General features: G+C 52.4%; 1 protein-coding gene across 3 annotated transcripts in view; it reads right to left on the bottom strand.

Annotated features, from left to right (window-relative positions):
- The window catches only part of Psd2 (pleckstrin and Sec7 domain containing 2), a 49971-nt gene that overhangs the window by 22249 nt on the left and 11098 nt on the right, over positions 1-16624 (bottom strand). For all 3 annotated transcript variants that reach the window (XM_047556635.1, XM_047556636.1, XM_047556637.1), the window contains 4 exons: positions 9334-9758; positions 6757-7206; positions 6137-6331; positions 2673-2753 (listed from right to left, as the gene is read on the bottom strand). In XM_047556635.1, coding sequence (XP_047412591.1) covers positions 2673-2753; positions 6137-6331; positions 6757-7206; positions 9334-9725 — 1118 coding nt within the window. In that variant the 5' untranslated portion in view covers positions 9726-9758. The remainder of the gene's footprint in view (positions 1-2672; positions 2754-6136; positions 6332-6756; positions 7207-9333; positions 9759-16624) is intronic.

Genomic DNA, 16624 nt, shown 5'->3' with positions numbered 1-16624 from the left:
GGAGCGTCAGTCCCACCTCTGCTGAGCAGCTCTTAATCTCTCTCAAGTTCAATTCCAAGATCACCCACCTCTTAGGGGCACCTGGCAGCTGATCCCAAAGCCAGAGAGGCTGGGAAATGGAGCCAGAGTTCCTTATAAAGGGCCTGGGCACGCCAGTGCAGGCTAAGCCAGTTTGGGCCTCTGTCAGGGTTCGTGAGATGGATTGTTCCTGATTTTGCTGTGGTTCATTAGGTTTCTAGCCCAAAGAGCCTGTGACACCTACTTGTCTATACTCTCTCATGTTGTCCCCAAAGGTTCCCTGGGACCTGAGCCACACCTTGACCAGCCCTTACCCTCTGAGGTTTTCCAAGGCATTCCAAACTGCAGACCACTCTTGAAATTCAATCCCAGGCCATCAACTGCCATGCAAACTACTCCCCTATCCTATACCCATTTCCTCTTCTCCCTCTCCCTCCTCCTCCCTGTTCCTCTCCCTCTTCTCCTCATACTCCATTAAGACTTTCTAAATCCAGTCCCTCTCCCAGCCTGAGCCTGTCCTACTGAAGAGGCATCCATCCCACCCCTATTTCCCAGCCCGTAGACCCCTTTCAGGGCCCTTCACCAAGCCCCAGCCCAATACTGCCACTAAATTCTCCGCTATCCCCTGGCTCAGCCCCAGCACTGCCCATCTCTCCCCATCTCAGCCCCTGCAGCCCTTCTGCTCCATCCTCTGAGCAACCTCACACACTGACCTTTCCCTACTAGCCCTATGGCCCACCCTCAGGCCTTGTCCTCGTGTCCTCCACCTGACCCTCTTCAGAAGTCCGCGCACCGCTGGATGGGAGGCTGCCTGCATTGCTTACTTTCAGCACCTTCTGGGCTCCCCAGTGCCTGTGCAGTCAAGCCTCATACTATCGGGCAGATTTACAAGGCCCTCTAGTCCAGCTGCCGGGTCTCTGATCATGAGCTGGTGCCACTACACACTTTCCCTCCAGTCTTCCTCATTGTTGTACAATCTTCAAGACTCAGCTCAGGATAGAGTAGCTGTTTCACTGGTCTCAGTGGAGGTAGTGCATTTTCTTAAGTTATCAGGAAACTGCTGAGACAATCAAGACCACGAGGGTCCTGGAGAGAAGAGGACTGGGGATATGTAGGTTGACCTGCTGCAGCTGCATTTTCCTAGGGGCACTGTTGACTAAGGACACAGACAAGGGGCAAGTCATTAGTGACTTCATGGGACTGGAGAGACAAACCTGGAGACTTGAGGGACTGTAAACACAACAGCAAGCAACATTTACCAAATTTTGAAGATTTGAAAGTAGGAGGCTAAAAAGCTAAGCAGAAAGCCTCTAAGAGGGATGTTTATTTTTGTTTTGGTTTTTTGTTGCTTTTTTTTTTTTTGGCTTTTGGCTTTTGGCAGTCCGGCTTCACTGAGACAAAATGAGGAAACCACCAAGGAGAGAGGATTCAGCACCACACCAGGTTCCCCATGGAGAGCTTCCAGGATCTTCATCCCATGATCAAGGCAAACTCTAAGCCATGCCAGGCTTTGGCACTGTCTCATCTCAGTCCAGCTCTGGCTGGATTTGGACCACATCACCATGCTTCTGTCTAACTGCCTAGCAAAGGACAGGGTGAACCCTCTTTGGAGTAATACAGAATAATCTGGAGTTACTATAGTTCAATATAAAATATACAGAATCTAATTTTTAAAATGACTAAGTATTCAAAGAGACAGGATAGATGATAAAAAACCAAGATGATAGAAAAACAGGCAATAGAAATAGGTACAAATTATTCAAATGATGCAGATGTTCGAGACAGAAGATGGGAACTTCACACTAGTATGTTCAAGATTAGAGGGAAAGGATGGGAAATTCACCAGAGAATTAGAATCTCTTTTTAAAAGTTTCAATCAGATGGAAAATTCTAGAACTGAAAAATATGATAACAAACTGAAAACACAATAAGTGGGTTTAACGGCATATCGGATACAAAAAAAGGGTAGGTGAACTAGCAGTAGGTCAATAAAAAACATCCCAACTGAAGCAGAAAAAAAGAATAGAATTACATTTTGTAAAAGTATAAGAGACACATGGACACAGTGAAAAGGCCTAGCATACATGGACCACCCACCCTTAGCTCAGAGACTGCCATCTATCCCTCCTAAGGCCTGGTCTGGCATCCTCTAGCTGGTACCCACCAGAGCTTGCTAACACTCAGCTATATCTACCCATCCCCCCTCCTGTTCCCTGGGCCTGCACCTGGCCCTCCTGGGGCCTACTCCCTGGGTCCAAACACCAGTAAGAGCGGAGATAAAATCCCCTTTCATCATCTCCCCCTCAACGATGGTGGGGAAGTCTCTTAACCTCTCTGCTCCTAGTTTCTTCACTGGGGAGATGAGAATGATCATGCCTACCTTGCAGAGCTGCTGTGAGGACAAGTGTGTCATGTGGCGGGCAGGAAGTGCTCACACAGGGGGCCCTTTGCCTCCCTCTCCTAGAGCCATGACTGTGTTCCCACCCCGAAGTGCTGCTCTGCTGCTGCCCTTACAGCACCCTTCCCACAGCCTCACTAGAGGGCTCAAGACACTTGGGCAAGGTTGCACAGCGGTTAATGGCACAGCTGGGATGAGAATCCAGACATGCTGCCCATACCACCTGTGGGCACTGTCCCATCCCAGCCCCACTGACCTGAGTGCTCGGTCCAAAGTGAGGCCTGAGAAGTCGAAGAAACTGAGGTACTCCCCAGCCACCAGCCTGCTGAACTCGTTGCTGCAGAGAGAGTATGAGAAGTCAGTTAGAAGCAGGATCCATCCCAAGGACAACAGAATAATAGGGGAGACTTGGCTTCAGAGTACCCAGACACACCCACCCACATCTGCCCAACCTCTAGGCTGCCCCTCCCTGGTGGCCAGTCAGGCCTGTTGTTCAACCTTGAGCTGGGGGATCAGGAGGGCTTCCTGAAGGAGGTGATGTCTCAGCCAACACTGAAAAGTGCCACTGGGTGTAAGGAGTGGGGGATGGGATGATGCCAAGTGCTCCCAACAGAAGAAACTGTAAAACATGTCCAAGATGCTACAGCAGAGGGTACAGCCAGAGCCTGGAGGAGAGCAGGAAAGGGAGAGGCCAGAGATGAGGCAGGGAACAGGGCTGCAGCTCAAAGACAAGGTTGGTGTGTGATTCTGGGGTTCTGAAGCAGGGTGGTCAGATTTGTATTTTGGAACACTACCTGCTGAGTGGAAATCCCTGGGAGAAGGTAGTAGTCATCCAGGAAAGAGATGAGAGAGATGGGGAGAAGACTAAGGGACCTGAGGTTCAGTGCAGTGGCGCATGCCTGTAGTCGCAGCAGCTCAAGAGGCTGAGGCAGGAGGATCACGAGTTCAAAGCCAGCCTCAGCAACTTAGCAAGGCTTAGGAGCAACTCAGTGAGACCCTGTCTCTGAATAAAATATTTAAAAGGGCTGGGGATGTGGCTCAGTGGTAAAGCACCACTGGGTTCAATCCCTGATACCAAAAAAAAAAAAAAAAAAGATTAAGGAGGCAGAATCCACTGAAAAGAGAGATAGAATGGGCGTGTGACATGACTAAAATAGTGAAGATGTCAGAGCTCAGGACAAGGACAAGGCTGAATGGATCCCTGTGAGAGTTGACACTCCATGGTGGTTAGTAAGGACTTGATTCCGTGGGAGCTGAGCCCACAGAAGAAAAAGGTACAGAGTCAGGGCAGCCAGCCCAAGGCAGGGCTCTGATGAAAGCCCCAGTTACAGGTATAGAACAAAGAGAGAACCAGTGAAGGAGACGGAGAAACAGCAGGCAGAGGAAAGGGAGCCTCATCCAGGAGGTCTTTGAAGAATGCATTCCAAGAAGTTGGAATGAAGAACTCTTGGCCAAAAATTAGAACAGATTGCCACTTGATTCTAATCAAGCATCAATCTCTTCCTCCTGTTTAAAGGAAACAGAGGAACATGTAAAATAACACCATGAGAATACCACATCCAAAAGGTGGAAATTTTTCCAGGACCACTGGCTCAGTTTCTTCCACAACTATATAGCACATGAAAAAGGAAGGAGAATCTGGGCGCAGTGATGCAGAACTATAATCCCAGTGACTTGGGAGGCTGAGGCAGGAGGATCCAAGTTCAAAGCCAGCCTCAGCAATGGCAAGGCACTAAGCAACTCGGTGAGACCCTGTCTCTAAATAAAATACAAAATAGGACTAGGGATATGACTCAGTGGTTGAGTTCCCCTGAGTTCAATCCCCAGTACCGAAAAAAAAAAAGGAAGGAGATTCTTGACCACCGTAGATTAAACAACATTTAGAAATCACAGGGCCATATGCAATGTGGCTGACATTTTTGAGACACTCAGAGAAAATTAAACACACACTGAATGTTAGCAATAATAAGGGATTTTTGTTAATTTTGTTTGCAATTATAATGGAATTTTAATTATATAGAAAGACCCTGATCAGTTAGAGATATACATTAAAGTACTTAAGGATCAAATAATGGAGTGTCTGAAATATACTTTAAAATATTCCAGCAAATGGGGAAAAAAAGCCGCAGGGTAATAGATGAAATGAGAATGTAAAAATATTGATAACTTTGAAGCTGAGTGAAATGAGTATGTGAAGATTTAGTATATTATTTCCTCTCCTTTTGTGTATGTTTAAAATTTTCATAATAAAAATAATTCTTTAAAGAAATAGGAAGGAGTAATCCAGGGTGTCAAAGCTGCTGAAGGTGGCCTGGGGAGTGGTCACCAGATCAAAAGACACAAGCTGCCAGTGACCTTGAAAAGAGATTCCCAAGGTTGGGGGGGGGGGGGGGCACCGGCAGTGAACCAATCTTCAGGAGATGAGTGAGAAGGACATGCATCCAGGACAGAAAACCTGAGGATCTGGGCGGTGAAGCCGGAGGAGTTTTGCTTTTCTTATGGGAGACACAAATCCATTAACTGCCTGTGGGCAATTGACTACAGAGGGAGTGGTAGAAAAGACAGGTGAGGGACTGATCACAGAGAGGCGACTAAAAGGCTGCCATAGGTTCAGGGGAGGGGGGCTTACAACCCAACAGGGAAGATGGGGGCATCTGAGCTGTGATTTCTAGGCTGGGACCAAGGGGGCCTGGTGCAGACTGCAGAGAGTGGAGGAGGCAATAGGGAGGAGGGAGGACCTGGGCGCTAAGCCACCACAGGGCCAGCTCTGACTGGTGGCCAAGGGTCTGACTGTCTCCCTTAGCCTTGTGAGCAGCAAGCGGAGGCCAGGTCTGTTCTGCCCACCTCAGAGCCTTCCAGTAGGACTGGAAGGCACTCTGGACAAAAGGGTCAAAAGTTGGGGCCAGCGGGTCAGGTTGGTGCACACCTGTAATCTGAGACAGGAGGATTCCAAGTTCAAGACCAGACTCAGCAACTCAATGAGGCTCTAAGCAATTTAGTAAGACCCTGTCTCAAAATTAAAAATAAAAAGGACTGGGAATGTGGCTCCATGGTTAAGTGCCCCTGGCTTTAATCTCCAGTACTAAAAAAAAAAAAAAAAAAAAAAAAAAAAAAAAGCTGGGACCACATCGGTCAGACATGCTTGGGCCGCGCCAGCAGACTTCCCCAGGCACAGCCCTCACTGTGCCCCAAACCCTTCAGAACTGCCATCTGGCCAATGCCTGTTGCACCCCAGTTTGAAGGCAAGGGCCTGAGCTTTGGAGGTTCCAGCCCCTTCAGCGGGTCCCCATAGACAGTCGGGGTTAATGAGGTCCAAGAACTCCCTTCTGGGTCCAGATCCCAGAAGTCTTCCCTGCCACTCCCCTCCCTGGTTCTCCTTCTCCCTGGCCCCATTAGGTTGGCCAGTAGCTCCTGCCCAGCTGCTCTGTCCTCACTATCATTCATGGTGACCCCATAACCACATTCCACATACTGCGCCCCAGCCCCGAGGGGCTGCCCATAACCACCCTCCCTGAGAGCAACAGCCCTGGCCCAAGCAGCCCAGAAAGGAAACAGATTTAGGGCGAGGCAGGAATGAGGACAGTGGCGGGAGGAGGTGTCCTTGAGGGTGTTGGGAGCTCCTTGGCACCAGGTACCCCTGGAAAGAGTCACTGGCACCCCCTTTCGGCTGAGGAAGGCGACAGGTTTATATGGGGTAGGAGGGGTGGGAGGGCCACTCACTTCTTGCCCAGCTGCCGGGCCACATCACAACGCTGGAAGCCCTCGAGGTGGTAGAGGCGGCGGGCCAGTCGGCGAGCTGCTTCACTGACCCCCTGGCACCCGTTGGCCAGTGGGTCTGTGCTGCCAGGCTCCAGCCCCTCCGAGCTGCTCAGCTCTGAGTCCGAGTCTGACAGGCCATCTTTCAGGCTAGGGTCACTGCAGATGGAGGAGGGAGATCAGAGGCCCCGGGGCAGAGGTCTGGTGTGAGGCTAGAAGGAATCCCAGTCCTCTGAAAACCCACTCAGGGGCCAGAGCAGAGGAAGAAGCTCCACTGCAGCAGGAAAGAATCAAGTTAGACTTTTAGAAGAACCAATCCCTCAAAAGAAATCATTAGATACTGCCCATGCCCACAACACAGCTCCCTGATTTCATACAAACTGAGAAAACCCAAAGAGCAGGATGGAAACTCAGGACCCAGGGTAAGAACTCTGGATGCAGAGGATGGACAAGTCAGCCTTGGAGAGGGTTCATTGACTTTGGACACTGGTTCACCTGAATATGCTTTGCCTCCTCCAGGTCTATTTCTCCATCTGTTCAAGGATGGAGCCCCAGCCCCAGCCCCAGCCCCAGCCCTGCCTCACCTGGCTGAGTTCAGCAACTTGTCCGTGTCTTCCTCGTCATCCTCCTCATCCCCACCTGGACCCTGGGGCCCGTCTTCATGGAATCCATTGGGCACCGTGGTGAGAGACAGGCGGCTCAGGACGTTCTCTGAACGGCTGCTAGAGATGGAGCGCCGCAGGGGGCTACCCAGCTCCCCATCGCCACCGGCTGCCCCCATGTCTCCCTCAGGCCCCATGTCCCCCATGCCCATCCCAGCTCCTGGCTCAGGGCTATCACGGGCCCTCTGCTGGATGAGGGGTGTGAGGGGGGCCTCGAAGCTGACGCAGCTGTCACTCTCATCTGTGAGGCTCAGCACATCCAGGGAGTCCAGGCTGCTGTACTGGGTGCCCCGCAGCAGCTCTGACTCTAGAATCTTCTCAAAGGTGGCACTGAAGCCATCCCGCACATCTGGCTCCCCGGTGCCATCCAGCCTGTGGGATGCAAGGACCAGTCACCATCCTCCCCAGGTGTCCCCCATACAGGGGTTGGTGACTGCACCATCTGTGCCTGGGAGCTGCCTGGGGGCAGAAAGCAGGCATGGGTTGGTCCTGTTTATTTTCTCTTTCAGTTAAAACTTACTGAGCACTAGAGGCTAGATGCTGAGCCAGGGTTGGGGATACAGCAGTGTAAAAGACAGACATGGTCCCCGCCCCTCAGGGCCTCACCTGTGGCCTGACCCACAGTAGGCCTCAAGGTATTTTTCTAAATGAATGACTGTGGGGTCTCTTCCCCGAGCCTGGCCTGAGTGGCTGCTCCTCTGAGCTCCCAGAGCAATATGGACATCTCCCTGTCACAACCAATGTCACACCGGGTCTTCGTTTTGCTGTTCTCACAGCCTAGGAGGTTCTTAGCTCAGCCAGTCACTCCACTCTCGGGGCTTGTCTTTATGTCATCCCCTCAATATTACTGAGGGGGACTGGCCCACACCACACTGGCCCCTTCTCTCCATTCCCTATCCTCAGGGTGTCGCTGCATGTCATCCCTGGCCCTTATCAGTATATAATATTCTGTTTATCCCCCAGTGTACTGTATGTTCACCCGGCTCCACACTCCCCAAATCAAAGCATCCTAGACTTTGGTCTGCCTGCTAAAGACACCTCTGCCAGGCCTGTGCTGAGTACGAGAGACATCCAAATAAGACAGAGCCGTGCCCAGTGTGGTGGCCCACGCCTGTACTCCCAGCAGCTCAGAAGGCTGAAGCAGGAGGATTGTGAGTTCAAAGTCAGTCTCAGCAACTTAGTGAGGGCCCAAGCAACTCAGTGAGACCCTGTGTCTAAATAAAATATAAAGAGGGCTGGGGATGTGACTCAGTGGTAAAGCACCCCTGCATTCAATCCCCGTACCAAAAAAAAAAAAAGACAGAGTCGTGCCCTTGAGAGACTCTCAGCCCATTGTCAGAGCCACAAATGATATCCCCATCTCCCACCTGCTCATGCAACAGAGCAGATGTGAGGAATGGCCCTGATGGAGACTTGAAAAACATCAGCAAATTTCCAAACCTCCCTCCGCACCCACCTTCAGTCATCCCAAATTAATAAGTCACCTGAATACAAAGAGTGTGCATCAAGAAGACTCAGCCCCCTGCCCAACCCCAACTAGCTTCAGTGGCTGTCCTAGGCCCTCTGTGGATGAAACCTGTAGCCATGCACACCCAGTGCACACAGGCTCCCAGACCCATGTGCTCACATGCCTACCAGACCTAGAGACACTGCTCCTCAAACACCCACTTCAGACCCAAACACATACCCACAAGTGCACAGGCCAGGCACCAACACCCCCACTCACAACCACAGACCCATGCATGCCAACATGCTGATACATGCCTACGCATACACCATGTGTAGGCCAGACACACACACACATGCCCCCAGGCACACACACACCTGCACATTTGCCTGTTCCTGCCAAAGACTACAGCTGTGCTCACCAAGGCTTCTGTATGCTCCCTTCTCAGCCCTCACTAGTGCCTTCTAGATTTTCCCCTGCCCATCCCCACCCTCCTCCCAATGGCACCCCCAAGACTGTATAGATCTTGCCACCTCCTGTTAAGATAATGGATATAGGCTATAACTCCAATAAGCAGAACTGAAGTAGGATCTCCAGTAGAACTTTCTAATGGCAACCTCAAGTGAAGGCGGCTGAAAGGGGCTACCCCACAAAACCTGAATTCCTATGGCCAGCCGCAGGACTGGTAGATTCTCATCTCCAGAAAGCTGAGGCATGGACCAGATGACCTTTCATATCAAAGCATTTTAAAAGTACTTGGAACTCGAATGCCAGCCTACAATGGAAGGAGTACAGTGCTTCAACTGACAGAGTCAGCTCGTGATGTCTTGGGGAGCTGAGGGCTGTGGACACAACAAACCTGCAGGCCTTTGAATTCCCACTCGCAACTCTATCCTCCCCAAACACCCAGAAGTTGGACAAACTAGGGATACAAAATCCCCATCTTATGTTTTAGAAAAACAGGGACCAGAGAAACTAAGGGGCTAGGACCAGACCACATAGGACTGGAGTTGCCGAATGTGGTGAGACCTCATCCCAAGACACCCACTTACCCCAGCTGAGGATCCTCAGTGTCTGCACAGAGGCTCTTGGGGATATCCTCCCCCTCTACCAGCTCACCAGCCCTCCAGGACTTGGACTTTGTTGAATCTTCTAGAATGTTCATGGCTGGTCCCAGGGTTAGGCCATTGGTGAGGGAGAGGCCCAGGTTGGTGGCAGAGAGGGCCTCCTCTGGGTCCTCTGTGGGCTCCTCGGTGCCCTCCAGGGTGACTCTTTCCTCGTGCACTGGGCTGCTGAGGCAGTTGCTCAGTCCCTCACTGACTTCCAGTCCATTCTGGACCCCAGGCTCCTCCTCAGATGCCAGGCTGGGGTCCCAGGTGGCACTGCCTTCCTCCGGCAGTGTGGATGGGAGCTTATCCTCATCCATGGCAGCTGCTGCTTCCATCCTGTCCCAGTTGCTCCTGGGACTCCAGTAGACCTAGCAGAAGATGGAGAGATGAGGTTAGAATCAGTCAGACAGAGCAGGGATCAGAAATTCCAAAGCCCAGCAGAACCAGTACCAGTACAACCTGCCTGGGGGCAGGAGGATGGTCACGATGATCTCAGGACCCTTCCAGCTGGAGTTTGGTTCAGGTCATGGCCCCCTCACTGCCCTGCCTATATCAGGCCCTTTCACTGTTCCCTGACCCCTGTCAGCCCCTTGGGCCTTAGTCCTGTCTTCCTGCTTACCTCCTGTGTCTGTTGTGCCCTCCAGAATTCACCAAAGTCCCCTAGTGAAGATCTGGTAGGGAGGATCTGGGCTAGGGCAGCACCTCCTGCAGGCCGTCCATTCCTGCTGGCTGACGGCAGCCAGCTGGCATCGCTCCCCCAGATTCTCTGCCCTCACTCCAGGAGCCAGAGACGAGGGACTTTTTGGAGGTAATGGAGGGACCTGGGCTGGAGGCTACCTCTATGGGGCATTAGGAGAGGAGGCAAGGAAGTCAGCAGAAGTGCAGCTCCATCAGCTTAATCAGAGCACCCAGGGAAGCCAAAGCAGATCTTGGAGACATCAGCCACAGGAGGCCCAGAGCGAGGCGCTGTCCAGGGTGCTGGGCAAGTGCAGCGCCATGGAGCCTCAGGGAGAGCCCAGGTTGCCTCTGTAGCACCCAGCACTCTGGCTATGCTATGAGGGAAGAAGAAAAGTCTTGGGGTTCCCCTCCACACCCTGATCCCCACCAGAGCTCACCAGCCTTGAGGGGAACACTCTGGGAGAGTACAGCAAGGCGGGTCACATCCCACTCTGCCAACTTTCTGTGTAGCCTCGTGTTCGTCTAGGTCAGGCCTCCTGACTGCACTGCCCAGGCCAGCCCCACCGCCCCCTTCCTTGCCTTGGGTCTGCTTTTCTTTTGTCAAGTGAGGAGACCCCCGTTGTCCTCCGTCTCTACCCTGCCCCCATTTGCAATGGTTAGGGGCCAATCCAGGTTTCCAGCAGCTTCCTGCCCCACCTCATCTCTGCTGGGAAGGGCAGAGGTTACATGCAGAGGGATGTGGTCCAGCTCACCCCTCTTCCATTCTCTTCCCCTGGCCCCACCTGGTCTAGGCTAGCCACCCTGTCACCTCTGCTTGGTGCAGCGTGGGGAAACCAGCCCCTACAAAGCCCTGGAGAGTTGCAAAAAGTAGGGATGCTGTCTCTGACTGGGCCACTTTCTTTCCCCCCTCCGTAGGCCTTGGTTACCCCCAGGACCCCCACTGCCCTCTGAAAAGGGCTTCTGGGGTTCAGGAGAGGCTGCAGGAGGAGAGAGATGGGTTGTCTTTCTGGGCTGCAATAGAACAAGCCACAGGAGCAGCTACAAGGACATAAGACCTAAACTTCCTGTATATGCTTCTCAATTCTCACCTGAGGACATGTTAAAATACAGATGGCCAGACTCTACCCCAGATCTCTTGGACAGACTGTGCAGGGAGGGATATAGCCATTTTAATCTATAATGAGGCAAGTGTGGGAAACAGGAGTTAGACTCCAGGAGGACTTCCCACTTAAAGATGAGCCCAGAGAGGAAGCTGGGTCTACTTCTCTGGTGACTTCTGGGTCCTTGAAGAAAGATCAGCTATGAAAAATTGGTTAAAATTAATTTAATCATGGGTTTTCAAAGGGAGAAAAAGAGCAGGGGCAGGACAGTCAGATCTGTGGCCCCAGCCCACCCCACCTGATCACCTCCTCCTAGAGTCTAGACCACTGCATGAGAATAAGATTTTGCCTATTTTTTTTTAAGTCCACAGATTTAAAAAAAAAAAAAAAAGACAAAAGCAAGGCTCAGGTTCCAAACTATCTGAGCCCTGATCCTAGGACACCAGGGACCCTCAGGGCTCAGCACCGTCTTTCTGGTCTGCCCTACATCCCTGCCGCTGCTGTTGCTATTTCGATCTGTTCCCTCTGGTTGTGTACCCAGAGGAGGGAGAACAGGAGGACAGGAGGTCACCTCCTCAACTGAGTCTCCAGGGGCTGGGGGTGGCACTTAGAAAGGAATAAAGAGGCGGGGGGCCTTTTGGCCTGCTGCCTGAACTCTGGCCTCATCCTCTAGACTGCTTTCTAGCCTGGGGCCAGGTGAGCACTGACTGAGGCACAAGGTTGGAGCCTGATCCCACCAGGATGTGTCAAGCTCCCCTGCCCAGGCTTAAAGCTAAGTCCGGAAGGGTGGGGTACCCCCATCTGGTGAGGACTCTGCCTGAACCCCCAGTGAAATCCAAGGTTTGAGAATGTAAGTGGCTTCACTTAATGCTCAGTCTCCACCAGCCCCAAAGTCAGGGCTATAGATAAATCAAGGACCTCTCAGGAGACCCCTATGCCACCCCCTCCCCAACTTTTAGCAGCTTCTTCAGGCTAGCTCCATCCCTACCTGCCCTGCCATGTCCTCCTACAGCTGGGAGCAGAATGGAGGTTCTGCCAGCACCGGGAACTGGGCCGTGTGCTTGGTTTCTGGGTGGGCAGACAAGGGGCAGCATTGAGCTCTATTCTGGGCGGGGGGCCCAGAGTCCCTGCCAGGGCAGAGGGCCAAGTGAGTCCAGAAGAGCCGAGCCAGGACTCCCTCTCTTGCTGAGCCTCAGGAGGAGTGCTTAAAGGGTAAGTTTCAGGGCAGAGGTATAAAACAATGCCGCAAGGCCTCACTTGGGACAGACGTGTACAGGGTTCCTCATGGCCCCGTCTGGCCTTGGTGAAGCCGTCGGCAAAATGGGAACGTTACCACTGTCTGCCTTTCCTCCCCCAGGGTTGATAGAAGAACCTGAGGCACAAACACTGAGCGATCCGAGGCCTAAGGATCTGAGGTCAGGGATGAAAGGCAGCCAGGCTCTACTCATTACACCACCGCATCTGACAAATGGGGAGACCGAGGCGCAGAATCCAGGAAGGATCACATGGTGAGTAGCTGCCTCCAGAACCGGGAGTAGCCTCCCTCTGCCACCAGAGGTCAGAGCTGCAGGATGAGCCATCGTTCCCAGGCCCCCTATTAGGACCTCTCATGAGATCAAGGGCCCAAATTCTCAACTGGGAGAGCTGGCCCAAAACACTGACCCTGCCCACCTCCAGCCCCCCTGACAAGAGTAAGGCAGAGGGTACAGCTAGGCCACTGGGCATCCATCCCAAGGAGATGACTGTAAATGACAGCTGCCAGTCGCCGAGATCCCCTGCAGCTTCTCTCAGGCTGCTCCAGGGCCTTTTCCAGGCAGGAGCTCTCCCCATCCCACAGTCCTTGGGATGACCTTGGGCTCTGCAGCCTCTTTTCAGCACCAGACAAGATGGAGACCATAATGATAGGAGAACCCTGGCTGAGCAAGGGTCCACAGCTGAGCCAAGCACTGTCTGGGTCTCAGTTGCTCCTGAGACAATCCTGTCCCCCTTACCACCCACCCCACAACAGCTAAAGTGCTCTATGAAAACAAATTATATCACATGTCCCCCTTATTCATAATCCTCTCATGCTTCCCGTCATCCTAAGATTAGAATCCAGTCTCCCCAGTATGGCCTAAAAAGGCCCTGCCTGAGCTGGTTCTGCTGCTCTCCTCATTCCCCTTCAGCCACCCTGACCTTCTTTTTCTCCCTGAGCTCATTCCCACCACAGGGCCTTTGCACCAGCTGTACCCTTGACCTAGAATGCTCTTTCCCTAGATCTTTAAATGCCTTTTTTCTTTTCCATCCAAGGCTCAACTCAAATGCTGCCTCCTCAGAGAGGCCCTCTCTGACCACCTAGCACACTATCACACTCCTCCCGGAGGCGTCAGAACACAAGCAGACTAAATTCCCCTTTCATCTGTTTGCTTACTTCCCGCCCATCTCCTGACACTAGGATGCAAACTCAGTGAGGATGGGGACCTGCCATGTTCATAGCTGTCTCTTCATAGCCTAGTACTATGCCTGGCACATAATAGGTACTCTATAAATATTTGTTGAGTGAGTAATCTGGAATTATCATCACCCCCATCTTTGGCAGCAGCTAAGAGAGGTTCAGGAGCACACTCAGGGTCACAAATTTGGAAAGTGGCAAGGCTGAGATTCTGCTGGGAACACTAGACTATTATAGGGATAATCTTACCGTCCCTTCCATGCTGAGGCCTAAGCCAGGGACAGTGGGAAGCCCAAGTGGAGGTAGGGCCCCAGCAGGAGGGCTCCAGGTGGCACTGCAAGACACAGAGGCAAGCATGTGTGCGCAGGTGCCCGTACGCAGACATCGTGGGCTCAGGCACACATGCTCACATGGGGCAATCCCTCTGGGTGACAAGGCGGGGAGGAGCAGCCTCCAGGTCCCTGGGCAAAGTTAAGGCAGCTAGACCAACATCACTGCATCAAAACCCTTCTGCCTTGGGAGAATCAGGGGTCAGGGAAGGGACAACCCAGAGCATCAGGTTGGAGTGGCACTGGGGAAGACAGGCACCCTCACTGACCATACCCATACACAGTGGCAGCAGGGAGCTGGGGGTTGGGGTGCAGGCCACATGGGGAAAATGGGGACAGCAGGGAAGAGGTGGGAAGGGGACTGAGCACTACTCCCAACAGGCAAAACCTAAGCCTGCAGGATGTCCAAGGGTGCTTAGCCCAGGAAGAGCACGTAGAAGAGGCAGGGGTCAGAGAACACTGCTCGGGAATGTCAGTGTGGAGGTAAGACTAAGACTACCAAAGTCTCAGGGATAAAGACTGGGGACCAAAACACTGGTTTTGCCTCCAATTTGCTCAAGGAGCTCAGAAAAATGAAAGCTTTCTCTGGTCTCATTCCCCCACATGCAGAGATTCTGAATCATTCCCAAATCTGGGGACTCTTTCAGCATCTGATAGAGGTGAGGACCCTGCCCCAGAGGAACTCTCACATATGTGCACAACATTCTGAGTCTGTTTTGAGAGGCTCACAGACCTTGAAAGCCCATTCATAGGCTCTGGGCATGAGCCCCAACCTGGACAATCCCCAAGAACCTTCCACCTCTGACATTAGATGGTGTAGAGAGTTTCACAGGGGTTCCCTGGCCAAAAAAGGAGGAGGAGGAGGAGGAGGAGGAGGAGGAGGAGGAGGAGGAGGAGGAGGAGGAGGAGGAGGGAAAAGGAAAGGAAAGGAAAGGAAAGGAAAGGAAAGGAAAGGAAAGGAAAAGAAAAAGAAAGGAAAGCTTTCATTTTCGAATCACTCTCTGCCCCTAGGAACCCAAACTGAACACCCCTACTGACCCTGCTGCCCTTCCCCTAAATTCTTCTGAACTAACTGGCTCCCTGACTCATCTAGATTTTAGCACATAGCTGGGATCTTCACACACACGTCAACTCACAAGGACAAATGCAGACACTCATATAAGTCAATCAAGGCAATCACAGGAAATGCTCAGAACAGACCCTGGCCAGTCATACCCATCACTAGCCTAGGGCTCAAGATGGCCCAGGTCTGAGCACTCCAGGCTCCATCAGAACCTGCTGGATCACTGAGCATGTGCAGCAAGAAATTGCCAGGAAGATCCCTGGGTCAAGTCCCTGGATCACACGGCTCACCATGCTCCCCACAGGCTCTGCTAGCCAAGGCACCTAGAGGTCACTCTTCCTGTCATCCCAGAGCTCCAGGCATCCCCCTCAAACCCAGGTCAGTCTGAGCATATGCCTCTTCAGTATCCCAGGTCCCTAGGGCAGGGAAGAGCCCAAGATAACCACAGGGAGTGTCCACTCAGGAGTCTCAGGAACCTCTCTGCTTTCACAGCCCAAAGTGGCCCTAACCCTCCTAACCCATTTGGTCTTTCCAGATTGAACCACCTTGAACAGCAACAAATGCCTCAGTCCAGAAGAGTCCAGGAGAGTGGATCAGTGCACAATGGAACTGCACACTCAGAAAGACCTGGCTTCAAATCCCAGCTTTGCTACCCACAAACTGTTTGACCTCAGGAGAGTTGCTCACCTCTCTGAGCCTCAGTGTCCTCCTTCATAAAATGGGGCATGCTAACAGTACCTGCCTTGCAGGGCTGCTGTGAGGTCGGAAGGAGAGGATGTCTGTGTGGTGCTCTGGGAAGGGCATGCCCACTGCCTTCCAGAACCCTCTCAGTTCTTAGGGGAACTAGCTAGCTGCCTCATCCCCCTGATGGGATGCCCGGGAGAGCAACACATAGCACAGACCATTCAGCGTCAGAGTGAGTTCTGAGGCAGAGGTTTCAGAGACTCAGCCTGGAAGCAGAGGCAGAGAAAGACTCTGTGGGGCCACGGGGAGGAACATACAGGAGATCCCACCAGTTCCTGAGGCAGATGAGGACCCTACAGGCCTGGTCCCACCAACACTCCCATTTAAAGTATGGTGGCACACGCCTATGATCCCAGCAACTTGGGGGGCTGGACAGGAGGATCACAAGCTCAAGGACAGCCTCAGCAACTTAATGGGGCCCTGTCTAGGAATTTAAAAAATAAAATAAAAACAGGCTGGAGGTGTGGCTCGGTGGTAGAGCACCCCTGGGTTTGAACCCCAGTACCAAAAAAAGAAAAAAAAATTCACAGTATGTGGCACAAAGTACACAGGTGTGGCTGTGTTGAACCAGTCCACGATCTCATCCTCACTCACCAAGGCCCACTGAGGGGACAGCTGGGCATGAGTAAAGCCTCACCCCTTGATGAACAGTGTATGGGGCAGTAGAAAGGAGAAGACAAGACTCTGAGCAACCAGAATGACAAGAGAGAAGGGAAAGACCGGGCAGAACGGGCCTGGGGAGGAAAGAGGGGAGATAAGCTTTGGACAAGTTGAGCTGGAAGTGTCTAGTGGCTTTGAAGGCTGAGATGTGGAAGTGGCTCCTAAAGCCCAGGGAAGAGGTAGAGTCTTGGGTATGAATGTGGGGGCTGGCAGCATATAGGTGACAGAC

Source organism: Sciurus carolinensis, chromosome 6 (assembly GCF_902686445.1).
Source record: "Sciurus carolinensis chromosome 6, mSciCar1.2, whole genome shotgun sequence".
NCBI lineage: Eukaryota > Metazoa > Chordata > Mammalia > Rodentia > Sciuridae > Sciurus > Sciurus carolinensis.
The sequence above is the reverse complement of the archived record's forward strand: the minus strand, read 5'-3'. Positions and strand labels throughout refer to the sequence as shown.